We start from the raw sequence: 26,562 nt of genomic DNA, 5'->3' as shown, positions 1-26,562 counted from the left end.
GAAATAGTAGTGATTTATTCCAAATGAAAATTTATTACTTCACATTACGTTATTCTTCATAGGAAGATGTGAAAGTCGAGTATTAGGGTTGTAGGTTAGTAGGTAATTGAGTCTTGCCTTACTTCGTACCTTTGTGAGATTAGTCTGGTAAGGTTTTGTCTAAGATAGTTAGTGGCAATGTTGTGTCTTACTATTTCGCTTTCCAGTGCATGACCTATTTACTAGCTATCGCTTTTGCATTGCATCTTTCTTCCGGAGTTTATGTTGCTCCTATTTTTCCTACGATTTCTGTGGTGATACTAATATTCTCCTTTTGTCTTTTTGTTTTCTTGAGCCGATGGTCTTTCGGAAACAGCATCTCTACTCCTTCGGGGTAGGGGTAAGCTCTGCGTACACACTACCCTCCCCAGACCCCACTAGTGAGATTTTACTGTGTTGCTGTTATTGTTGTTGTTGTATTACGTTTTTCTTTATACTACTACTAGATATAAATAGCCCGTGCTAGCACGGGCCCAACAATTTGAACAAGGTGCTTACTCAGTTGGTAAAGCACTTCCACCAACGACCGTTAAGTCCTAGGTTCGAGTCACACTGGAGGGAATGTGTGGAAACACTATAAAATCCACCTAAATTGGAAGGAATTTTTTTTTTAAAGGTCTATTTTCATTCTTACTTTAGTTATGGAAAAAAACAGCTTGAGAAAGATTTTTTAAAACATAATTCTCATGTGAACACTTAATTTTCTATTTTTGTTATAGGTTTCGTTATTTTCTCTCAAAAGTATGTTTAAAGCTTTCGAAACTTCAACATAGCCATTGCTAAGAGAGGCACTTTCTCCGAGATTGAACAACATGTCAGTAACTACAAACATTTGTTGGAAGTGTTATAAGCATCTGACAAAATCAACGGCAGAATTTACTGGACTACATCTTAAGTTCTTGCTCATTGCAATCTTTACCTATACTTGTCTAAAATAAATTATGTAACCTATTAATATCACAAAACTGAAAAGGACAAAACACTCATGTAATAGATCAAAAGGAACAAACTCGGCTTATTTGCATGCTGAGTATTTCATAAATTAAAGGAATTACTTTGGTCCACTTTTACAGAAAGTATCAAGTATAGTAAATTATCAAATACTTATATAATGCTGTAACGTAGAGCTCTTGGATCAAGCATTCAAGCCCCACATTACTTCTGCAAAATAAAGTGCCTGCACACACACAAATTGACCACTCTGACTCCTCCGCATCACTGTTCTAGCTACAAATAAGCTAGTTTATTGCCCATTTTCACCAAGAAGCTCAGGAATGATTAAGCTTGTTTGTTTTCCTTTTGGCCCTCCTTGCCATCTCTGTGGCCGCAATATTTCTAGCTACAAATACGTACAACCACCTTTATGCTGTAAATCCTTCAAATTCTAAATATTTGGGTTCTCAAGTTAGTTCTTTCTTCTAACAAATTATTTGTTATTCTAGTGATCAAGGTATAGCCCACGAAGCTTGGATTCTCACTTAAGCATTCTTCTTTTGTATCGAGTTCATTATACATTCTCTTAATACTCACCTTCAAAATGCTCTTCAATCCACTTTAAGAATGCTCTTCCATGGATCAGTTTACTTTGTTAAGACCTCCTAGAAAACAAAACTATGTCTTCAGCCTTCACATTCTAGCATGCCAAGTTGTTAACACCATCCTTACATCCAACTAATCCTCGAAATTATTTTCAAGAATACTGAGGCTGTGCCTGTGCTAGAAGGAAAAATTAAAAAACAGAAATCAACACATTTATGAATATATATATTACAGCATGAAACAACAGGAAAAAAGAGAAAAATATTTCGTTTTGGAAAAACAAAGAGACGCAACTTAATAAAATTAGTCCTACTTTTTATCATGACAAAGCTGGCATGCGTATATGACAAATGTTGAATAAAATAGAGGTGACTAAAAGCTTAGGCCTTTTCTAGTTAAATGTAGCTTTCCCGGATCTAGCAAAATGATTAGCCCAGTCCTTTTACTTACCAGATAAAAAGAGCATGCATCCAAATATGCTTAATCTGCTTAGCCTGAGGATCTATAGTATCTACTCAGAAACTTTCTATTTTAAAAAATTGGATTAGAGTTCTAATCCAAATTGAGCATGTGTTGATTAAGGCACTTTCCTGGCTTTTCTTAATTTGTGCCTCTTATTCTCAAGTTCAAATACGGAAAATGAAGTGCCAACCTACGTCGCATGAATCACTGTTTTTCATGTATCAAAACTCCAACAAAGCACATTAAAATTAACCAAAAAATCCTAAGCCAAGTCAAAATAATACAACAATAACCAATCCCCTTAAAAGTATTAACCGTGAAAGTCAAAGAACTATCAAAAGAAGGAGAAAAGTAAAGAAAAATTATAAGTTTTACGGTAAACAATGCATAAGTTATAAAACAATTTAAGCATTAATTGTTGTCTCATTTGAATGGTGTTAAACAATGGATAGGTATATTGAATACAAATAGTGTAAGCATAAATTGGCAGTCTAATCTAAGGAGCACCAAACAATGAATGTTACTTGGCAGTCTAATCTAAGGACGAACTCCAATCTTATATTTTGGTTCTTTAGAGCTTGTTTGGATGGTTGTTTCCCGTTGTATCGTATTGTATTGTTATCCCAAAACAATATTTGTTTTGATTGTTTCATTAAAATTGGTTGTATTGTATTGTTAAATCCATTATTCCGGAACAATGAAAAGTACCCTTTTTTGAAACAACGGATTTGGTGTGTTGGGATTGTTTCCTATTTTTCTTTCCGAATATGCCCTAACTTATTACTCAATAATTCTATTTTAGCCTTTACCTTTTTTCTATTTTAACTCCAAATCTCCAACCTATAACCTACTTTGTTTTTCTCCAGAACTTCTGGCGCCAACGTTAAAGGTGTTGTGCTGCCTTCAGTTTTATTTTTTCTCCTAATTTGCTTTTAACTCAATTCTAATTAGCTATGCTCCTTTGTTTTGCCTTCTTCTGTCTCGCTCCTTTGTTCTGCTTTCTTAAGGTGTTTTATCTTCTTCTCTTTTATTTTTTAAAATTATTTTTATGCATAATTTTGATAAATTTAATATTTAAACAATATAGGATATTTTAGTAAACAGTCAAACCAAACAACAAAATATTATTTAACAATAACAAACAATACAATCTATCCAAACATTGTATTCATAAAATGATACAATACAGTACGATACAATACAACATAATACATTATAAAACAATGGGGAACAATGATCCAAACAGAGTGTTAGAGCCACGACTAAAAGGTTCACCTGATACAACACATTGAGAATGAAGCAGGAGACAAGAAAGCTAATAGCCACAATAAGTACTCAAGGAAATACTACTTTCTTTCTCTCTCTCTCTCTTTTTTTTTTTTTTTGGATAAGATAAGAAACTTTACTAATGGAGTAATAAGGAGGTATTGCAAAAAGATATACAAAAAGTTAAGAAATAAATTGTCACTAGTTCATCCTCCGAAATTCCAAAAAATCAACATATTGGACAAGCTTTCTATCCTATTGTTCCTAAACCAAAAATTAATTTATGGAGACATGATAAGTGATCACGCCCAACTCTAGTCCTAAAAAGGATAAGCAGTCGCTGTAAATATAATCTGTAAAACTACAATACTAAAAATCATAACCAACAATGAAAAAATAGGAAGAAGAAGGGGAAAAACTCGTAGTTGAATTTTCCTCCTTGCTCCTAGCGTGTTCTTGCTTCCAAGGGTGTTGTCTAACCCTAAAGCAGTGTCTCCCTTCAAAGTGGTGTTTTAGGATGTATTTATATGACCTAGGGTTGATGAGGGACGGAATTCTTCAATCCAACTTCGGATGGGAGAGCTGGAATCCGCGTCTGCCGCGTCTAGACGCGGACTTTGACGCGGATCCGCGTTGCCTTCGCGTCTAGACGTGGACTTTGACGCGGATCCAGCTTTTGAAATTCTTCCATTTCGCGAAGCGCTCCGTGCCTTTGCTTCGCTTCGCTGTTTTGTGCCTTAACTTTTCTCCTTTTTCGCGTCCGACTTCGTGCCACGCACGAGAATAGACGAGCTCCCACTCCTTTAATTTCTTCTTTTTGTGTCGAATTGTCATCTTTTGATCATTTATCATCCAAACTCGTTCCTACACATAAGAAACACATAATGAGTATATTTCACTTTGAAAATCATGTAATCTCCCGCGACACACACAAGAATTAATATGCAAATATACTAAAAAATATGCATTTTTCATCATTTATCAATAAGGCCGGATAAAAATGTGAATCTTAAGGGCGAAATTCTGATTACATCATGATGAAAAAAAATCCATATTATTGGAAGGTATGGAAACAAACACGCCTAATTTCTAGTTATCAAAGTACCTTTTATCAATTAAACAATAATCTGTTTACTAATTTTGCACTAAAATAATTGCAGTCGATGTACTTCGGAAATCAAAATAAATAAAAAAGAGTAACATAAAAGGAAAGGACTACCAAAACAATTCAAGAACCTAAAATAAAAGAGCTGTCAGGAGTCTAAGGGAAACCCAATTCAATAAAATCCGACCCTGCAAAAAGCAAAATTTTCAAAAAAAGAAAAATCTAAGAGCTCCCAACGTAGAAATAAAAACAAAATAATACTTGAACCACAAAACAATCGCAAAATAAAATTTCCAAACGTATAGAAGCAAATTGAAAGGAATACTAAACGGCCAACAAATCAAAAAGAGATACGCACCTAGGTTTTAAGCTGAAACGGCTGATAGGAGGGGATTAGTACAGCCACAAATGTTAATAAAATAGATTGTATTAGAAGAATTGACGACCTTTACCTTATCGCAAATTTTAGACGATACCATTGCCGGTAACTTAGAAGCAAGCAAGGAGCACTCTGAAACTGGAAGATGAAGGAATGGATATTTCTAGACCAATGTTGTATTTGGAATAAAAGGCATGTGCAGAGTGTAGTCAGCAACACGTGAAGCAAAGTTTCATCGAGCTAAATGACTATTCTACCCTTGATCGACCAAGCACGGCTCTTCTATATAATAGAAAAATAGATAGAAAAATATAGCTTTGAGAATTCTAGTTTTTCATATATATATTTTCTAGTTGCTTTAAGTGAGACAATGGTGAATAAAAATAGCTAATGTCGTCAAGCTTAGTTACATGATTTTTTTTTCTTCCAATTCTTCTTTTGTTCATTCATCTAATTACTTTTAACTTCTCTTAATATATATTTCAATCAAACTACCAACAAAAAGCAATGCTTTTAAAAAGGATGTACATTAAAAGTAGAGTTAGTTAGGATAAGCATTACTTAAAGAGAAATTTTCATAAAGCACTATCTTTTAGTAGTAATTAGACATCTATAGATACCATTTGCTATATTACGGATTATAGATATCTTTTTTGTGGTTATAAGACGTATTTGATGTATTTAAGCTATTGGATTCATGAATACAGTAGCAAAAATAGGCGTGAAACAGGGAAGTCCAGCTAATCAGTTGTTGTATTCGAGTGTATTCGACTGTATTCATGGAGTGAAATATGGGATTACAGCTGGACAGATTATTGTATTCGACTGTATTCACGGCGTGAAATAGAGGATTACACTGTTTTTAATACGGAAAGTGAATCAATTAACATAATAGACTCCTAATATAACTCAACAAACTCAATTATAACATACAAATTTTGTATTTTCAATTATAAAAAAGATTCTCAACTGAAAAATACCCCAAAAATATAGCAATCTTCAGAAAAATTATATAATACATCTGAATACATAAATTATATTAATTAAAAAAACATATGAATACATTCATGGCATATAGCGAGACAGTGAATACAATGAAATACATAGAATACAGCGGGATACATTGAAATACAATGAGAAAAAAAGACAGTGAATACAATGAAATACATGGAATACAACGAGATACATTGAATTACAAAGAAAAAAAAGACAATGAATACAATGTAATATATGAAAATACAGCGTGATACGTTGAAAAAATATTAAAATATATTAACAGAAAATCAAGTTGCTCAGCCCCAAACTCCGTCATCTTTGTTCAAGAACAAATCCTAATTTCCGACGAATCCGCCGTCGAGCAAAAACCCTGAATCTCACTGTTCACACGCCGCCGTCGATCGGAGGCTTCATCTCCTTTGGATTCAATTTCGGTTGCAGAAATTACTAACACTGCTTGGGGACCCGTGATCGTCTTGTCAGAGGAGACATCCATAGCCGCAGGACCATTTTTCTTAGGGGAAATTACCAGCTATGTCCATTTATAAGTAGCTCATTACAAAAATTGGCCAATAGATAAAATATTACTAATATTAGCCAAATTAGCCAATTAGCTATTTGTAGCAAAAAAGTATCAAATTTTTGCTTTGTTTTGAGTGGGTGTTATTAGAATAGATTGGACACAACTTAAGGAGCTTGAATCTCAGTTTTGGGATGATTTGGTGAAGTCTTGAGGTAGTTTGAATTGAAAATTCGAAGTAAAAGCTCAACATAAAAAAATGATATGTGTATCACACTGTGTATCATTTATGTATCACATATGTATCATAGTTGTATCAATTATGTATCACATGTATATCCATGTATACCTGTGTGTGAGATACATGCGTGATACATGTTTGATACATGTGTTGCAGAAGACTTTTTTGAACTCGATTTAATTACGAATTTTGATGCAAAACCAGTCCAAATCACCTCCAATCTTCCTCAAATTTTGTATATTGACTTATCTATATATTTTCAATGAATTTGAACTATACCCATTGAAAAAGTTCCTTTTTTGTTTAAATTTTTAGAATATTGTATAGATTTTTGTATTTCATCACCTTATTTGCTACCCCATCCATGAAATTTCCTTTCCGTCTTGTATCTAATGTTGCTAATGACTCTTAAAAATATGGAAGGTAATTTTTGCATGTGATTCTTTGAGAGAAAGAACCCTATTATTTGGTTTTTCAATTTTTGTTGGCTAGTTTTGGTAAGTCTATGACAAATGGCTAGAGGTTGGTAAGTTGAGATTTATTTGGGACATTTGTGTAAGTTTCCCTTTTTCTTATTCTTGTTTCTGTTCTTCGCCATAGCTATGCGAACAGGGAGACGTATGGATTTCTTCTGCAATTGTAATTGCAACGGAAGGGTTTAGGGTTTAATCCTTTCTCTGCAAATAACTGGATTAGATTGTTTAGTTTGGTTAATAATTGTTGATAAATTGATCCTTCAGTTAATGGCGATGGTGGGTGAAGGAATTGGAGAGCTCTTTATGAGAAATTTGAGGTGAAAGTTGTATCAAAGTAGAGAGAGAAAGAAAATATTGTAACTGAATAGCGTATTTAGTGGCTTAGGAGTAGGAGGTAACCAAAATTAGATATTTTGCTATAAACATCAAAAGGTATCTATAAAATATAATTTTTTTAAATGGTATTTATTTAAAATAATTAAGGTGTTAACCTTTGCTATAGGAGGTAAAAATTCCTTAAAAGAATCATAAAAATCTTTTTGGAAATATGTAATTTTGAAAGTTAATAGTTGCTCGTTTAATCTATTAAATTTCCTAACGTGAGAATTGCAAAAAATTCATGTTATATAAAAATTTGCTATATTTAGATAGCAAATGAAAATCCTAGAAATATTAATATACTTGTTTGACAATTGACATTTTAAAAACAAAGTAATCTAAATCTTTTATGAATTAAACCGAAATCAAAGGTCAACTTGATCCACGTGGTATCCCGCGATTGGAAAGGACCGCACCCTTAAAAATGTGATAGACAGCATTATAAGTATTAGGGGTGCTTCTAGCGATTAGAATCCGTAACTTATACATCACACAATCACACAGAGTCAACTTTATTGCTCCAAGCCAAAACTGAAATGATTGGAATAATACAAAAAAGTCTACTTTTAATTGTACACGATAAATTAATAAAAATGTGGTATAACTGGCTAAACTGGAGGACTAAAACCCTAATGTGAACTAAAATCTGCAGCTACAATGGAAACTAGAGCTTCGAGGAGGAGAAAACGCACAAGAAATGCCCAATTTCCATCCACTTCAAATGAAGATTCAAGCTCAATAATCCCTTCCCTTCCCCAAGAAATCGGCGTGGAAATACTCTCAAAGCTGCCCGTGAAATCACTGTTGCAATTCAGGTCTGTTTCAAAGTCATGGCTTTCTCTAATTTCGAGCTCTGAATTCATAAAAACCCATCTCCGTTCATGTTCTAACGACAAAGAATACCGCCACCATAGGGTTATGTTGAACTTCATATGCAATGTCAAGGACTGTTCTCTACGTTCCTTACTTTACACCCAATTACTGAGGCATCTGAAATGGATTATCCCATGAAAAATTCCCTTACTAGGTGGTGTGATACTGCCCATGGATTGATTTGCCTGGCCAATAAGGAAAACTCGGATAAACCAGTGAGGATGACGAATAAATTGCCTAGTTCTGGAGTTAGTTTATATATATGGAACCCATCAATTAGGAAGTCGAGGAAATTGCCTGACTCAGGAGTTAAATCGAAGTGGTTTTGCTCTACATATTTTAGGTATGGTTTTGGATATGATGAGTTACATGACGATTATAAACTAGTGGTAATTTTCAATATCTTTGATGATCATCGAGATGATTATGCTTCATTTGAGACCAAGATCAAGGTTTACAGTTTGAAGAGTGATTCTTGGAGATCGGTCGAGGATTTTCAAGGAAGCTCTTTGGTAGATTGTTCAGCTAAGTTTGTCAAGGGGAAGCTTTATTGGACTAAATCTGCACGTGCTCGTGAGCACAATAGCTACTATGGCTGCACTATCATTCATTTTTATGAGTACGATGACGGCAATAGCTGCAACATCATTTCTTTTGATTTAGCACGTGAGACATGGGGTAAGGTGGAGCAACCCAATTACGGAAAAGGTGAATTTGATTTGATGCTGGGAGTTTTGGGAAGTGATCTTGCTGTGCTTTGTAACTATGAGGGAAGTCATTCTGATGTCTGGGTTATGAAGGATTATGGGGTTAAAGCATCTTGGACAAAGATGTTCACCGTTAGCTGTCCTAATGATCCTGGGAAGTATGACTGTTATCCACGCTGTTCCTTGTCATTTTCCCCGCTGTTTTGCCAATTATATAATGGTGAAATTTTACTTTTGTATCGGTCAGTTTTCATGATATACAATCCAAAGGATGATTCAATCAGAGTTATCAGACAACCAGAGGTTACTAAACCTAAGAGCTGTTTTCAGGCAGCAATCTATGTCGAAAGCCTTGTTAATCCCTTGTTGACAGCTGATCAGGGACTTGTTAACCATGAAGACTGACAATCGCGTAATCGTTAACTTGTAAGAGTTCTTGCCTTACCCATTTCCCCCAAGTATATTTTGTTAGTTGGTCTTCTCTTTTTGCATTTCTTTTTTGTCATGAATATATAGGAATCTATACATCATATTTTTCTTATGTCGCTTGGAGCAATGTTTTCAAATGCTCATTTAAGGTGCTTAAGCCCTAAAGCTCAGAAAAGCTCAAGGAGGGCGCTTCACTCGCTTAAGTTGCACTTCACGGTTAGGCAAGGCACTAGGGGGTGCGCCTCATTGCCCATGAATTCTCTCATGAATCAAGCGGCACTAAACAACAAATATAATCAGAAATAAGTTTATTAGCGGCTAAGGGAAACATTATGAATGAATTTCTTACTTTGTTCTTGAATTACATATAAATTTTTATTTTTTTATTTCATTGTGCTCTTTTCTGCTAAAGCCCACACTTTAAGTGCGCTTTGGCCTTTGCACTTAAAGTGCCAATAGACCAAGAGCGTTTTTTAGAACTTTTCGCCTTTGACAACACTGGCTTGGAGTTCTTGTAAGCATTCCTCCTTTTTATTGTTTCTGTATATACTTGAACAGTGATTAGCTTGTAGTATATTGATTTTCAAAGTTCAAGCTCGAGGACATAGATGCTTGTTGTCTTGAACGAAGTTATAAAAGGCATGATTTTCCTCTAGGCAGGGCAGGACAACAGCTAGGTTAGTGTCTGGCAAGGTTAAGTCTTAGTTTTTTAAAAAAAAAAATGAAGTAAGCTGCTTCGTTGATAGGCATCAAGAAGATTGAAAAGGTACAAAAGAGAGATTGCTAGCTCCGATACACCAAAAGAAACTATACTAGATTCATGGAGCTAAGAAAGTCCAAAGAGGATCAATGCTGTTTATAGAGGTTAGGTTGCTGCAGCTAAATAAATTAAGTCTCCGTCTAGCTTTTAAAGAGTGGTTCAGAGTTGAGATTCCATCAAAACACCTGTGGTTCCATCAACTCATAAGCTCCGACCTTCATAGGCTTTTCTCACTCTACGTGGCATGACCCAATTTGAGCCCAAAATAGAGTAGAACATATTCTACAGGGTTATTTAATAACATTTCCAATACCCTATTGTACCTGGAGAAGTGCTGAGCTCTATAAGGGGTTTATAACTCTCAAGGTCCTTTACTTGAAATTGCAAGCTTGGGTTTAATGTACTACAGAAAAAAGGCATGTTCCTTTCTTATCGCCTTTTCCTGAAATATTATACCTGGAATACAATCATTGTTCAGAATCTTAACCTCCTTAGCATCAGCATAAATGCAGTACTTTCCAGTAACATATGGAAATCCACGTTTGATGACCCTTTTTGCTGTTGTTACTCGCTGTTTGACTCCTTTGGGCCAGATTGCTGGCAGGAATTGACACAAAACATTTAAGTATTTGGTTACTAGTGCTTGTTGTATTGACTTCCTTCAGAAATAAATACCATCTAATCGTGTTCCTATGCTTAGTGGAACTTGTTTCTGGTTACTCCAATTACACTTGCACTGGAGTTTCTCTATGGAAAATATTACTAGCAAATATCCCAACATGTTACATGTTCTTGGACTTCATGGAGCAATAGATGTGGTATACAATGCAGATGATCATCTCCCATTCTTTGGACGTCATCGACGAATTCTTGTGGTTTGTGCTGGAAGTTTTTATTGTTTTCTAGGTAGCAGCGGAAGCCAATCTGCTTGAAATGTTTTGGCAGTTCTTGGAGAAGGTTCTGCTGAAAAGCCTAGAAGAAAAGTGAGAATGCTCGATAACATTGAGAAACCTAGCCTAGTACCGTTTTCAATCATTCCAAGTCGTCGTAATAATCTTTCATGAAAGTTTTTCTTCTGCTAGAACATATTACTGCATTTCAAGTGCAAGTTCTCATCCTAAAAAGAAAATAATGTCTTTTCTCCTTTCAGATGCAAATGGATGTGGCTGAACATGGAAGGAGTAATGAAGTATGGGAAGGAATGGGTTCTACCACTCTAGCAGGATTGGAATGGCACTGATTTAGATTACTATTATTGCTTAGAAAAGAATGATTATTGCAAATATCTGTGTAATACATTGGCAGTTGACACCACAAATGGCATTTCTTTTGAAGGAATGATGAAAAATCTCTTCCTCTTTCTTCTGCCAATTTGTTTGCTTAACCTTTTTTGTTGGACAAACTTAATCCCTGTAATTAGCATTGACTATTTATTGACTTAGCTCCCTGATTTTTGCCTGTCACAATGTAAAAGGACTAACAAACTAGTATAGTACTTTTTTTTTCCTTTTGTAACTTTGCATCTTCTTATTTTTTTATTTTTTTATTTTATAAATAATGAAAGGCCTTTACTTGATCATAAAAAAAAGAGAATGTGTTCTCATACTTTAGATGGTGCTTCTATAGGGGTGCCAACTCTTAGGGATGGTTTGGCTCCCAAATATTAGTTATGCTACGATTATAACACATAAATTTTTATGTGTTCAATAATATTATAGGGATCACTGTGAATAATAATGCAGGGAATAATATGTAGGAATTATTTATTTAAGGGTAATTTTTGTCTGTAAATACCTTTATATTTTCATTCACATTCTATTCCGCATATTATATATAGATTTTCCATTACTTAATGCGAGTATTTCTAATAAATCGTAGCCGAATGTTGCATTAGTTATTCGGTGATTGTTTTTTCTTATATAGCGAGCCAATCACTACATTAGCTATGCGAGGATTATTTTTTCTTATACGATAGTCGAGGGTCTATTGAAAATAACATCTCTGCCTTTGGTATAGAATAATTTGTCAATGGAGTAAGTTTCACTTATGCCCTTAATCTTTGGTGAGGGGAAACAATATTTTCCCCTTTTGAATAGGAAAAGAAATCCTTTGATCCAAAAGTCAACCAGCAAAAAGAAAAAATCATTTCGGACTTCCCATAAGAAAATAAGTAAAAATCAAAAGAAATCTATTTGAAGAAATATGGGTATTCAATCCAAAACATTTAAGCAGCGAATGAAAATTATCTCCAAAACATTTTATAAGTTCTTAAACCGACCCGGAATATGTATAGGAGTATCAAACGAGCAGGTTACATTTGGATTAGTTAAAATTGGTCAAATCGACAAATAAGTTGGATCATAACTCGTTGGCAAAATACATAAGTTGCCACCGGAACTATGAACCAAATCCCTGTTACACACTTTTTGAGAACGAATATTACTTTACACACCCAACCTTTCCAAAGTGTATCTAAGGCACACCACTTTTTTCTTAACCAGTTTTTCAGAATATGTTTAATATCACGCACCAATCAAACAATGACACGTGTCATTTAAAAAATAAAATAATTAAAATTATAATTATACCTCTCATCTTGCTCATCTAAACTACCATGGCCGTCTTCCTCCTCTGTCACCATCAAACACCATAGTCTTTTCCTCCATCTTTTACTTAATAATAAAGCCACCATTAACTAACAAAAATCATCAGAAAACACACCCAAAACTCCATCTTTTCCGCTAAAATTGAATCAAAATTTTTGAGTCCAGATCCAACTCATTTTCCATTTCACTTCTGTAAAAGTTCGACCGCCATTAATTGCCATCGCCACAAGTCAACTATTTAAAAAATCATCCATTATAAAATTAAAGAATATGCAAAAGCTTGAGCTAAGCTTTAATGGTTGGAAAAAAATTCGGAAAATTCTCGCTTCCTGAAAATTCGACTTCGCCATGGGTAAAGCTCAAGTTAAGCTTCTCTGCAACGAGAAGAGATATGAGAAATCATTGTATGTCTATTTGAGAAGAAGGAGATCGGGTGGTGGAGCTCAAGGAGTAGCTATGGCAAAATTTTAAAAAAGGAAAAAGATGACTCAATTTAAAATTTTAAAAAACTAAAAAAAATTGACATCTAACACAAAATTCTTTTGTTCACGCGAATCTTTCGTTGGAAAAACACGCACTATCCACGTGGGCAAAGTAGTGTGTATTAGATACACTTTGGAAAGGTTGGGTGTGTAAAGTAATATTTGTTCCTAGAAAGTGTGTAACAGGGATTTGGGTCATAGTTCGAGGGGTAACTTATGTATTTTGCCTAACTCGTTTATGTTTCATTTGAGTCAAGATGGACAAGTCAATTTGGGCTAAACAATTAATCATAACTCAACCCTTCCAATAAAATTTATTTTCCATTTGTTTATTTTTCTTTAATAATTAGTTTAATTGCAAAATCAAGCTAATAAACGTTTTTTCTTTTGTAGTGACTATCAAACAAAATATGTATACCTTTTGTATATACACATATATAAAAAATATATTTTATCGGTTATTATTCTTGGAAGCGGCTAAAAGTGTATTTCTCTTAAATATATGTCGAGCCCAATCCATTCAAATCTAGAAGATTAGACGAATTATGTTTTCATTGGTTAAATTTGGCACCTCTAGATACGTACACAATCCAAATTTGTTCGTATAGGACTTGACGCCCATTTCTTCTGCTAACAAAAGAAGCTCCACATTTTTGGAAATTGTCAAGTTATAGAAAGTTTTCTCAAATACCAAATCTGCAAAATCTTATACTTTGCGTGCTTTTTATTTTTATGTATGGATTTTGGTTGATAGATAAATAAGGTCAATGAAATTTGGCGAAGCAACTCAAATAAGACTACCTAAAGTAGAAAAAAAAATAGAGAAAATGAATGTTAGACAAACTTAGGTCGTATAGATTACAAAAAGAAGGAAAAGAAATTAGCAGTTTGGTTCTCAAATTGTCTAGTGCTATTCGTGCTAGTCTTTCAAGGTAGAGCAAAATAGGTGTGGATTCGATTCTCGCTACTTCGACTTGCTGCTTTTCATTTTGATGGGAGGTGGGTGTTTGCAGCTCTCTCGCTGTTTACTAAATGAGCTTTATGCTAAGTCTCAAGCTCATGATACGTATTGGGCTATGCCACATCGAGCTCAAAAAATACGCGCACCTTGTGAACTTGTGTCATGACTTGTAAAGCTCTTCACTTGATTCGGCTAATATGACATGTGCACCTCTTCTTCAGAAGCTTGCCAACCTAGAAGACTGCCAGTTCTGCTTTACTGCTTGACTTGTACTCCGTCATGGGCATCACACTTTAATTGCCCGTCCGACTCCTATAAGTAAAGTGAAGTCAAATCGATAACGCAAACAGCCCAACCTCTTTGTTTAAGCTTTGCTAAGGAAGTTTATTTTCGAAACACAAAAATAAATTTGCCATTATTGATTTTCCATATTTTCGAAACACAAAAATAAATTTGCCATTATTGATTTTCCATTCCCTTTCCTTGCAAGTATCATTTTGTGCAAAACATTTTAAGTTGCATTTCTCTAAAATACGACTAAAGAGAAAAAAAAACGTGGAAAAGTACATAGTAGCATAATTTAAGATGACATAAATCACGAGGAAATTAAAAAAAAATACATGAACGACTATTTAGGTTAATTCTTCTAAAAAATGTGGCTTCCACATTTAAAAAGGTCAAAATATAATTCTATTTGGCTTCCACCATTAAATCTGACCAATATTTTCATGGTGAAAATCTGTTAGTGGAAGAGGCATATTTGATACAAAAAATAAAAAGTGAGAACTCGAGGCATATATAAGACAAATTGCAAATATTAGTGGCAAATTAAATTTGGACCTTTTCACTTCTATATATAGCCCGCATCTTTTTTGTACTTACTTCTATATAATCCCTTAGACTTTAGACCTTAAAAGAAAGTTTCTTGCATTTTGATATAGTGATTGGTTCAAAATGGAGCCAACAAATTCAAGTAATTTTCGACCAAGTAGTATGAGGGGAAGTTTAAGGTTGAAAAACAATTCTAAATGGAGAAATAATAGTACTGCTTTTAATCATTCAACAAGAGATGAAGATGATGAAGAAGCTCTTAAATGGGCAGCTCTTGAAAAACTCCCAACATTTGATCGTTTGAAAAAAGGTCTTTTATTTGGATCACAAGGTGCATCTGCTGAAGTTGATATAAATAATCTTGGATTTCAAGAAAGAAAGAATTTACTTGAAAGGCTTGTGGAAGTTGCAGCTGAAGATAATGAGAAGTTTTTGTTGAAACTCAAGGAAAGAACTGACAGGTAAGTAAAAGGTTCTTTTTGTATCTTCGTGTGTCGGGAACAACCTCTCTACCTTCATAGGTAGGGGTAAGGTCTGCGTACACACTATGCAGACTCCACTTGTGGGATTCCAGTGGGTTGTTGTTGTTGTCGTGTGTCAGAACGAGTTGTGTTCAGTTAAACCTATTGATTTTGACTCGAACTATATATCATATGTAAAAGACTTTTCTGTCGTTTACATATAATAAGATCATACTCAAACTATGCTCAAACTTTACATGTTTTTTTTTTTTTGGTTGTATGTTGTTGTTTATGTATCTTGGACAATCCTCCCGAGCTAGCTTTTATTGTTAAGTTAGGTTAAAGGTCATTTTAAACATAGTATCAACGTTAGGCACTTGAAGAGGAGCCTTGGCGTAATTGGTAAAGTTGCTGCCATACGACCAGGAGGTCACTGGTTCAAGTTGTGAAAACAACCTCTCGTAGAAATTCAGGGTAAGGCTGTGCGCACTAGACCCTTGTGGTCCAGCCCTTTCATGGATCTCGTGCGTAGATGGAGCTTAGTGCACTGGGCTGCTCTTTCTGTCAATTTATGGGTTTGACTTTTTTTTTTCCCTTCTTACAGAGTTGGGATTGATTTGCCATCAATAGAAGTAAGATATGAGCATCTAACTATTGTAGCAGATGCATATGTAGGAAGCAGAGCTTTGCCTACATTTACCAACTTCATCACTAATTTTATTGAGGTAAAAATCCAAAGAATATCTTGATTTTTTCAATTTTGAATCTATTTTAGTTAAAAGGGTATTTGAAACTTTATTTATTTATTTTGCAATATTTGTCCATAGGCAATGTGGAACTCTCTTCATATCCTACCAAATCGAAAGAGGCAACTCACTATTCTAAATGATGTGAGTGGTATCATTAAGCCTTGTAGATTGACTTTGCTTTTAGGACCTCCAGGTTCTGGTAAAACTACACTTTTATTAGCTTTGGCTGGAAAGCTTGACCCTTCCCTTAAGGTAAGATCATTATTTGTACATATCAAATAGATTTAAGTTATATATATAGTGACAATGTAAAGATTTGTTACTTATTCTTTGATTTCCGGTATTATCTGTTGTTACTAGGGTGTTCATGGTTCGGTTTGGATCGGTTTTTTCCTAAAAAGAAACCAAACCAAGTAAGTCGATTCTTCAAATACTGGAACCAAACCAAACCAATTAAGTCGGTTTTTTATCGATTCAGATTTTGTCGGTTTTTCGATTTTTCCAACTTTTTATCGGTTTTATTCTTAAATATGAGATACTATACACTACCAAACAAATATTCTGGCAACTACATTTTCAACGTAGCACTATCAAAACAATTGCTCTTTGAGAAATCTATCATTTACCAAGATATATTGATGACAACTGAATCAAATATTGATGAATAATTTCAGTACTCAATTAAATATTAATTATTTTTAACATGAAATAAATTCTTGTACTTAGCAAAAGAATACTACCAATCAAACTAGAATGTAAAGGCAAAGAATTAGAATATTATAATAGCAAAGAACTAGACTAAAAATACAAAGACTAATATGTACCATAAAACTTTAGAAACTCTCTCTCTCTCCGCCAAGGGGGTTCAAAAAAGGAAAAAGTTACAAAAGTTGTAGCTAGTGGGGATAGAACCGATGACCTTACAAAGGTTTTGAACCCCCATGACCACTAAGCTATGCTTTTGGGCTATGTCAAAGGGATTCAAAGCATAATATATAGAGTTAAAAAACAGATTTTGCCTTACATATACAGTGTAATTTTTCGACAAAGGGGGTTCGAGTGAATTTAATAGCTATTTCTATAGTCGGTTTGGTTCCGTTTTTTCGGTTATTTTTTTATTAAAACCAAAACCAAATCAAATTTGATCGGTTTTTAAAATTCAAAACCAAAACCAAACCAAACCTAAAAAGTATCAGGTTTTTTGGTCGGTTTGGTTCGGTTTTCCGGGTTTTTTGGTCGGTTTGGTTCGGTTTTCCGGGTTTTTATGAACACCCCTAGTTGTTCCCCTTGCTTTGGTTATGCTACTGCTTTATTATTATTTTTTTATTAATATTCTTGTCTTTAGTATTTTCAACATGATCTCTTCATTATTGTTCTCCTGTTAAAACCTGCTAAAAATATTTTTCTTGAGCCGAGGGTCTTTTGAAAACAGTCTCTCTACCTCCACAAGGTAGAAATAAGATCTGCATATACTTTACCCTCCCCAGACCCATAATACGGTATTACAATGGGTATGTTTTTGTTGTAATAATTTGTTACACTACCTATGTAGTTCAATTTGTGATAGTATTAGGTTAGTTACCAGTTTTATCAAGTTCTTAACTAATGCTTATTAAAGAGATTTATGTGTAACTACCTTATAAATAACATAATTGTTTAAGTAATTCTTTAACCGTCAATATATAGAACTGAAACTCCAAAACAAACATATGTAAATTAAATAATGAAATGGTTCTAAAAGTTAGAAGCAGCTAAAGTTTTCTGTTCTTTTTATTTTTATTTTTATTTTTATTTTGTGTGGAAATCAGGTTACTGGGAAGGTAACCTACAATGGACATGAAATGGATGAATTTGTGCCACAAAGAACTGCTGCTTATATTAGTCAGTTTGATTTGCACATTGGAGAAATGACTGTGAGAGAAACTTTAGAATTCTCTGCCAGATGCCAGGGAGTTGGCTCTCGTTATGGTTAGCATTTGTTCAGATTTTTTCTTCAATAAAAAAATCATTTTATGTTGAAAATAACTAACATAGATTTATTGGTTCTTGAAATTTTTTTGTAGAGATGTTGGCTGAACTGGCAAGAAGAGAGAAAGCAGCTAATATCAACCCAGATCCTGATATTGATATCTTCATGAAGGTAAGTGTAGTATTGAACCATGTTTACATGTTAATAAGGGCATCCCAGTGCACTAAGCTCTCGCTATGCGCGGGGTCCGGGGAAGGGCTGCATTTCTGCAAGAGGTTGTTTCCACGACTCGAACCCGTGATCTTCTGGTCATATGGCATCAACTTTACTAGTTACGCCAAGGCTCCCCTTCATGTTTACATGTTAATATATAAGCTATTTCCCAATAACAACAAGTAAATTGAACCAAGTAAGAAAATTTGCTTTGCTCAAGGGAATTGTTTTATGATCTTCATTGTATGGTGATAATGTAGGCAGCAGCGACAGAGGGACAAGAAGCCAATTTTGTTACAGATTATGTTCTTAAGGTAACATTACATATGTCAAAAAAATTCTACAAATTTTCGAGAATGAAAAGCCAGAGGAAATTTGATAACTAAGTGTTTTGTGTATTTTGTCACCAGCTATTGGGGTTGGATATTTGTGCAGATAGTATGGTAGGAGATGAAATGATAAGGGGTATCTCAGGAGGACAAAAGAAGCGTGTGACGACAGGTGAAATGTTTGTTGGACCGTCAAAGGCACTTTTCATGGATGAAATCTCAACTGGATTGGATAGTTCCACGACTTATTCCATTGTGAATTCTCTAAGACATTCTGTGCAAATCTTGAATGGAACTACTTTGGTATCTCTCCTGCAGCCAGCACCCGAGACCTACGACTTGTTTGATGATATAATTCTGTTATCAGATGGGCAAATTGTCTATCAGGGTCCTCGAGAAGACGTCCTTGGCTTCTTTGAGTCTATGGGTTTCAAATGCCCTGATAGAAAAGGCGTGGCCGACTTCTTGCAAGAAGTAAATATGTCTTATAATAAGTTCCAACTGTTAAAGTTGACAAGCATTGATGTACTTCTATTTTGTAATGGCTTTGAATTTCTTGAAGGTGACATCAAAGAAGGATCAACAACAATATTGGGTGAGGACGGATGAGCCTGACAGGTTTATCACTTCAAAAGAATTTTCTGAGGCATATGGCGCATTCCATGTTGGAAGGAAATTAGAAGATGAGCTTTCAGCCTCATATGACAAGAGCAAAAGCCATCCCGCTGCTTTGACAACTCAAAAGTACGGTATAGGGAAGAAACAACTCTTAAAGGTCTGCACTGAAAGAGAACTCTTGTTAATGAAGAGGAACTCATTTGTTTACGTCTTCAGGTTCACACAGGTGATTAATGAGTCTTTTAAAAAAAATTCGAGTCTGTCACATCAGGAGAGCCTTGGCGTAATTGGTAAAGTTACTGCCATGTGACCAAGGGGTCACGGGTTCGAGGCGTGGAAACAACCTCTTGCAGAAATGAAGGGTAAGGCTGCATACAATAGACCCTTATGGTCCGGCCCTTCCCTGGACCCCCGCACATAGTGGGAGCTTAGTGCACCGGGCTGTCCTTTTTTCCCTGTCACATCATATTTGCTAAGTACTAATGCCCTTTCGTCTGATATGTTTTCAGCTTTTATTAATTGCACTCACGACGATGACTCTATTTTTCCGAACTGAGATGCCCCGTGATACTATAGATGATGGAGGAATATACACCGGCGCCCTCTTTTTCATTGTCGTCATAATTTTATTTAATGGAATGTCTGAGATCGCCTTGACAATTCTAAAACTTCCTGTCTTCTACAAGCAAAGGGACCTTCTCTTTTTCCCTTCATGGGCTTATGCAATTCCCTCTTGGATACTTAAAATCCCTATAACATTTATTGAAGTTAGTCTTTGGGTGTTCCTCACCTACTATGTCATTGGATTTGATCCGAACCCAGGAAGGTATGGCAATAAAGAGATGATGCAGAATGATGGTCTGGTTACCTTCAGCAATTTCCCTTTTCCCGTGATTAATTATCAGGATTCTGTTTTTACAGATTGTTCAAACATTTCTTGCTACTCATAATAGTAAACCAGATGGCATCAGGATTGTTCCGCTTCATTGGGGCAGTAGGAAGGACCATGGGAGTTGCTAATACATTTGGAACATTTGCTCTGGTTATACTATTTACATTGGGCGGATTCGTCCTTTCACGAGGTATATTTGGTCATTTATATGTTTCGCAGAAGCTCGTCTTGCTTAAACCGACGAGTGTTAATTGTCTACTTCTAATGTTTCAGATGATGTGACGAAATGGTGGATATGGGGTTACTGGTCTTCACCAATGATGTATTCTCTGAATGCAATTTTTGTGAATGAATTTGATGGGAAACAGTGGAAACATGTAAGTTTCTTTATCTAATGCAACCTGCAAATAATTACTAATTCTTCTTGAGCGAATGCTCGAGCTCACTCTAATTTAAACAGATTGCACCAAATGGAACTGAGTCACTTGGAGCTGCAGTTGTAAGATCTCGAGGCTACTTCCCAGAAGCATCGTGGTACTGGATAGGTATTGGGGCGCTTATTGGATTCACAATCATATTTAACATGTGCTACAGTATTGCACTCGCTTATCTCAACCGTGAGTATCTCTCGAGTTTATCCATTTATTTTTCCCTAAAGGCAAAAAAAATTGAATAATTTAGTATGAATATCTACAGCATACGGTAAGCCACAAGCTATGCTACCAGAAGACAATGAAGATGCCAATGAGAAAGAGGGTTCCAGTAGTGAGGGTCAGAAAAAGAAAAAGGGAATGGTTCTTCCATTTGAGCCGCATTCCATCGCCTTTGATGAAGTTATATACTCTGTTGACATGCCTCAGGTAACTAGCCAAGAATTATTATTAATCAGCAACCGGTGATGCTAATCCCCGATCTCAACGAATATGTTACTAAACTTCCAATGATATGCGCAGGAAATGAAAGATCAGGGCGCCACTGAAGATAGACTGGTACTTCTGAAGGGTGTAAGTGGAGCTTTTAGGCCCGGTGTTTTGACAGCTTTGATGGGAGTTAGTGGGGCCGGGAAAACGACGTTGATGGATGTATTAGCGGGAAGAAAAACAGGAGGATATATTGAGGGTAGCATCAAGATTTCTGGCTATCCCAAGAAGCAAGAAACTTTTGCTCGTATATCTGGATACTGTGAGCAGAATGACATCCATTCTCCTTATGTTACAGTTTATGAGTCGTTAATATACTCAGCTTGGCTGCGTTTACCTCATGATGTTGACGAAAAGACAAGAAAGGTTGGTTCTTCTGAAAATTTTGTTCCATAATATGAATCTCGGCCAAAGATCAGTTAAATACAATAAAGAAGGTAGCAGTCATACGATATTTCCTTCTTATTATCGTTGTACAGATGTTTGTTGAGGAAGTTATGGAACTTGTGGAGCTTACACCATTAAGATTAGCCTTAGTTGGTTTGCCAGGAGTCGATGGTCTCTCAACTGAGCAACGGAAAAGGTTGACCATTGCAGTGGAACTAGTGGCAAACCCCTCTATCATTTTCATGGATGAACCAACTTCGGGGCTAGATGCAAGGGCCGCTGCAATTGTTATGAGAACTGTTAGGAACACTGTTGACACAGGAAGAACCGTTGTTTGTACCATCCATCAACCTAGTATCGACATTTTTGAAGCCTTTGATGAGGTGAATTTAATACCCTTTGAACTCGATCAAGCTAATAAATGTCTTTCTTTCTGTTTTGACATTGAATTCTAATATAAACACCACTTTGCAGCTATTCCTAATGAAACGAGGAGGACAAGAGATATATGTTGGTCCGTTGGGTCGCCATTCTTGCCATTTGATCAAATACTTTGAGGTAAGTTTTCTAAGTGAACGAGAGCTTCCCCTTTTTGAGCTTTATATAATCAAATACTAAACCAAGTTTCTTGTATTCAGTCAATGCCTGGGGTAAGTAAAATAAAAGATGGCTATAATCCAGCAACTTGGATGTTAGAAGTCACAGCATTGGCTCAGGAAATGATATTAGGGGTTGAATTTGCTGATTTATACAAGACATCGGACCTTTACAGAAGGAACAAAGCGCTGATAAGCGAACTAAGTATGCCTCGCCCTGGTTCCAAAGACCTGCATTTTGATAGTCAATACTCACAGCCATTCTGGACCCAATGTATGGCCTGCCTTTGGAAGCAACACTGGTCATACTGGCGTAATCCTGCTTATACTGCAGTCAGATTTCTTTTCACAACCTTCATTGCCCTGGTCTTCGGGTCAATGTTCTGGGATCTTGGTACTAAAGTGTAAGTCCAAACATATACCATAAAACAAGTATATAAAAAAGGGCAGCCCAGTGCACTAAGCTCCCGCTGTGTACGGGGTCCGGGAAGGGCCGGACCACAAGGGTGTATTGTACGTAGCCTTACCCTGCATTTCTGCAAGAGGTTGTTTCCACGACTTGAACTCGTGACCTCCTGGTCACATGGCAGCAACTTTACCAGTTACGCCAAGGCTCCCCTTACCATAAAACAAGTATATAATCTGGAAAATACTTTTAGTTCTTAACGCTAAAAGTCTACTCATATTTTCTGGTTACAGGAGTAAGAGCCAAGATCTATTTAACGCTATGGGATCCATGTATGCTGCTGTTCTCTTCCTTGGTGTACTAAATTCATCATCAGTGCAGCCTATTGTAGCGGTTGAGCGTACAGTATTTTACAGGGAAAGAGCTGCTGGGATGTATTCTGCCATACCCTATGCCTTTGGACAGGTTAGCGTATAGTTCAACTTCTTATAAACCAATTTCATGTTAAAAGAGGTCTACATTACCTATAAAAGTTTTTCTATCTTGTAGGTTTTCATTGAAATCCCTTATGTCTTTGTGCAAGCTGTTTCCTATAGTGTCATTGTGTACGCTATGGTTGCATTTGAATGGACACCGGCCAAGTTCTTTTGGTACTTGTTCTTCATGTATTTCACCCTATTGTACTACACCTTCTATGGTATGATGACCATTGCTGTTACCCCAAATCAAAATGTTGGTCAAATCGCCGGCTTTTTATTCCATGTCATATGGAATCTTTTCTCAGGATTCATCGTTCCACGACCTGTAAGTTCTTGAAAAACCTTCATTTTTGCTCTCAAGAACGCTGGAAATTTTGATTTAGAGCTTTGAAAATGAAATGCTTCCGTTGTTTTTCTTCATTAAAAAACAGTGTATGCCCATATGGTGGAGATGGTACTATTGGGCTAATCCTGTTGCCTGGACTTTGTATGGTTTGGTTGTATCACAATACGGGGACCTCCAAAATAAACTTAGCGATGATCAAACAGTGGAACAATTCTTGAGAAGTTACTTCGGGTTCAAGCATGATTTTCTTGGAGTAGTGGCAGCTATGACTGTTGCATATGCTGTTGTTTTTGCCTTCACATTTGCTTTTGGTATTAAGGCATTCAATTTCCAGAAAAGATAGAAGAGTTTACCTACTGAAGAGCAAGATTGGAGAAGAGCTGATTATTAAACTACTAGCTAGTATATATAGGCCAAAACATGAAGTATATGTTCTGTAACTTTTTTTCATTCTTGAATCCCAAGTTTTTGTGTAGAGCTAATAAGTTGTATGTGTTGAATGAAAATATAGTGGCAACTTTGTTCCATTTGTACGGTCAAATCTCTCTATGACAGCCTAATTTGTTCCAGCTTGTTTTGGCTGTTATAAGGAATTGGTGAAAAATTACACTGTATGTATAAGGCAAAATCTGTTTTTTACCTCTATATATTATGTTTTGAATCCCCTTGACACATCCAAAAAAGCATAGCTTAGTGCTCAAGGGGGTTCAAAACTTTTGTAAAGTTATTGGTTCAATTCTCAGTAGCTACAATTTTTTTTAACTTTTAGCAAAAATCCTGCCTCCGCCACTGGTTACAGAGATGTCTGACTGAGTTGTCTTGAATCTTTTACCATGCCATCTTCTTGCCATATCTTATTTATTTACTGAAACCTGAGCAACTTTGCCCTTTTTTCACAATAAATTCATCACAATTTGGAGATATCCAAAATAAACTTGTTGATGATCAAACAGTGGAACAATTCTTGAGACGTTACTTCGGGTTCATGCATGATTTTTTTCTACAGTTGCAGTTGTGAGTTGTGACTGTTGGATGTGCTGTTGTTTTTGCCTTCACATTTGCTTTTGCTATTAAGGCATTCAACTTCCAGACAGGATAAATGACGTTACCTGCTGAAGATCTATGAGGAAAGTTGAAGAAGAGATTGATCAGTAGTGAAGGCAAGGTGTGGGTAGCTGGTATCCCGTAGAATTAATTAGTCGAGGTGCGCGCAAACTGCCCAATACTGTCAGTATAAAAAAAAAAATTCGAGCTCAAGTACTGGCGAGAGATTGGTTGTAAAACTACTGTATATAGGTTGTAACTTGAACAACTGTTTACTTTCTCAATTCAAATAATATTTGGTGTTTCATTTTATTAACTTTTAGTAAAACATTGAATAAAATAGTAATTTGCAGATCATAACAAGGCTGAATACAACAATTAGAAAAATCATGGTATTATATAGAGTTAGTGGAGCTAGTGGCCTAAGTTAGAAAATATTACGTGGTCTATACTACGGAGATAAGTGGCAGAGCGCGCCCCTGATAATTGCGTCGTTGTGCCTGGGCTGTGAGGGCTCTCATCCACATGGATAGCTCAATGCGCCTGATCCTGAGATGTGGATTGATCACGCCCAACTATGCCTTATAAAAGGACACGCGGACGTTGCAAATATAACCTGAGTATTTATGCCCAGAGTCGAATCCACAGAGAATTAACCTATCAATTACTTTTGTTGGACTTACTAAATTCTTTATAATCAACTTTCCCAAACGTTGTAAACAATAGTTGATGGTATCTCTAATAACTAAGACTGAAAGTAAATAAACAGCTGTAAACTAAATATGCTTGGGTTGTAAACAATAATGAGAACGTTCTAAGGTAGTGATTCCCCTATTGATGGAATCCCTTCCGGTTATGTTTCATATAGATTCACCAAAACATCTCTATCAATCATGAGCACTCTTTTTACCGTAAATCTCTCCCGAGTAATCGCGATAATTTACTAGACGCACTCTCCCGAGATACGCTAGCTGACTTTTGTTTATTACAGCTCACTTTAGATTGCACCCAAGGCTTCGTTATCCCTAATCCCGCCTTTAAACCCGCAGTTATAGATCTCTCTTATACTTTGGGAGTGGTGTTGTCCAACAATTACCTAAATATGCACTCTCTTCTGAGTTATGCACACTAAATAGGCACTGCTAATTGAGGATCCTGTCAATTAACTACAATAAACACGTAGTTGAACAAATAGAGATTAACTGACAAACTATATTAACATAATCAAGAAGTTCATCCTTCAATATGTTCCATCAAAACCTTAGACTAAAGTATTTAGCTACTCATAACAAGTAAAGATAAACTACAAAAAGATTCATCATGGAAAATTGCAAGAAAAAGAAGAGATAAAGAACTATGATGTTTTTGGGTGATCTCTCACACTTGTGTATCTTGCAAAAGTATTCTCCAAAATAAGTCTGCCCTAATGTGGCCGAATTCCTACTTCTTATAAGGATTTTACACCAAGTTTTCTCGACTTGACACTTTAGTCTCTGGCTTTTCCGCGTTCTGCCGCGGTCCCACCGCGGTTACGCCAGGACCGCGGCCAAAGAGGTCCTCTGAATCTTTAATAATGTTCTGCCGCGGTCCTACCGCGGTTACAGTCTGACCGCGGCAGGCCAAGTTCAGCTCTGGTTTTGTCCCTTCACTTGGTGCAATTAGTGGGTATTGTATGATTGGCCTCCTTTTCTCCGTAATTGATCCCAAACGTGCTCCATCGACTTCTTTCATTGGATATAGCCTGCAAAGCATGAAAAGCACTAATCAGAGCATTTGGTTATCACTTTTTACCATAAAGCTGTACAAAAATGTGGTTCTTTAGGGTCTAATTATAGTCTAATTCACCTATTATCAACACCCCACATTTAAATCTTTGCTCGTCCTCGAGCAAGTTGAACCACACTTCTAGGCCTATTCGTTGATGCATTACCCTTTTTATGTCACACCTGCTATTATGAAAGAACAACCTAAGCAGTGCAACAGCCACACCCCAGATGAAGACTCTAATGCCATGCCACACTCATGCTTACTCTATGCACTCTAAACAGAAGTGAAGACTTGCTTTTTCTTCTTGAGTTAAATGCCCTCACATCACATTTTTGA

The 26,562-nt window shown here is 35.9% G+C and overlaps 2 protein-coding genes across 3 annotated transcripts; both read left to right on the top strand.

The window, feature by feature from the left end:
- The first annotated feature begins 8,417 nt into the window (after positions 1 to 8,417).
- Positions 8,418 to 11,680, top strand: LOC109241012 (F-box protein CPR30-like). Its single transcript, XM_019407719.1, has 2 exons — positions 8,418 to 9,407; positions 11,321 to 11,680. The coding sequence occupies exon 1, from the start codon at positions 8,496 to 8,498 to the stop codon at positions 9,384 to 9,386; it is 891 nt and encodes a 296-aa protein (XP_019263264.1). The 5' UTR covers positions 8,418 to 8,495; the 3' UTR covers positions 9,387 to 9,407; positions 11,321 to 11,680.
- Positions 11,681 to 15,008: 3,328 nt separating this feature from the next.
- Positions 15,009 to 24,022, top strand: LOC109241011 (pleiotropic drug resistance protein 1-like). Of its 2 annotated transcripts, none has more exons than XM_019407717.1 (20): positions 15,009 to 15,511; positions 16,116 to 16,236; positions 16,339 to 16,512; positions 18,069 to 18,228; positions 18,324 to 18,400; positions 18,703 to 18,756; positions 18,853 to 19,245; positions 19,334 to 19,615; positions 19,899 to 20,215; positions 20,311 to 20,471; positions 20,555 to 20,658; positions 20,742 to 20,898; positions 20,978 to 21,141; positions 21,235 to 21,567; positions 21,681 to 21,971; positions 22,063 to 22,146; positions 22,227 to 22,588; positions 22,884 to 23,055; positions 23,140 to 23,394; positions 23,501 to 24,022. In XM_019407717.1, exons 1-20 carry the CDS (start codon positions 15,174 to 15,176, stop codon positions 23,756 to 23,758), a joined length of 4,257 nt encoding a protein of 1,418 aa, XP_019263262.1. In that variant the 5' UTR covers positions 15,009 to 15,173; the 3' UTR covers positions 23,759 to 24,022. The 2 variants fall into 2 exon arrangements, with proteins under 2 accessions (XP_019263262.1, XP_019263263.1); XM_019407718.1 differs by having other exon boundaries at positions 15,010 to 15,511; positions 16,339 to 16,401.
- The last annotated feature ends 2,540 nt before the right edge of the window (positions 24,023 to 26,562 follow it).

Source organism: Nicotiana attenuata, unplaced genomic scaffold (genome assembly GCF_001879085.1).
Source record: "Nicotiana attenuata strain UT unplaced genomic scaffold, NIATTr2, whole genome shotgun sequence".
Classification (NCBI taxonomy): Eukaryota; Viridiplantae; Streptophyta; class Magnoliopsida; order Solanales; family Solanaceae; genus Nicotiana; species Nicotiana attenuata.
Note: the sequence above shows the minus strand (reverse complement) of the source record. Positions and strands in the feature narration are given on the sequence as shown.

Coding starts and splice junctions, on each gene's coding strand:
- LOC109241011 (XM_019407717.1), top strand. CDS start 15,174: ATGGAGCCAACAAATTCAAGTAATTTTCGACCAAGTAGTATGAGGGGA. Junction 18,757..18,852: donor TTACAGATTATGTTCTTAAG/GTAACATTACAT, acceptor TTTTGTCACCAG/CTATTGGGGTTGGATATTTG. Junction 19,616..19,898: donor ACGTCTTCAGGTTCACACAG/GTGATTAATGAG, acceptor ATATGTTTTCAG/CTTTTATTAATTGCACTCAC.
- LOC109241012 (XM_019407719.1), top strand. CDS start 8,496: ATGACGAATAAATTGCCTAGTTCTGGAGTTAGTTTATATATATGGAAC.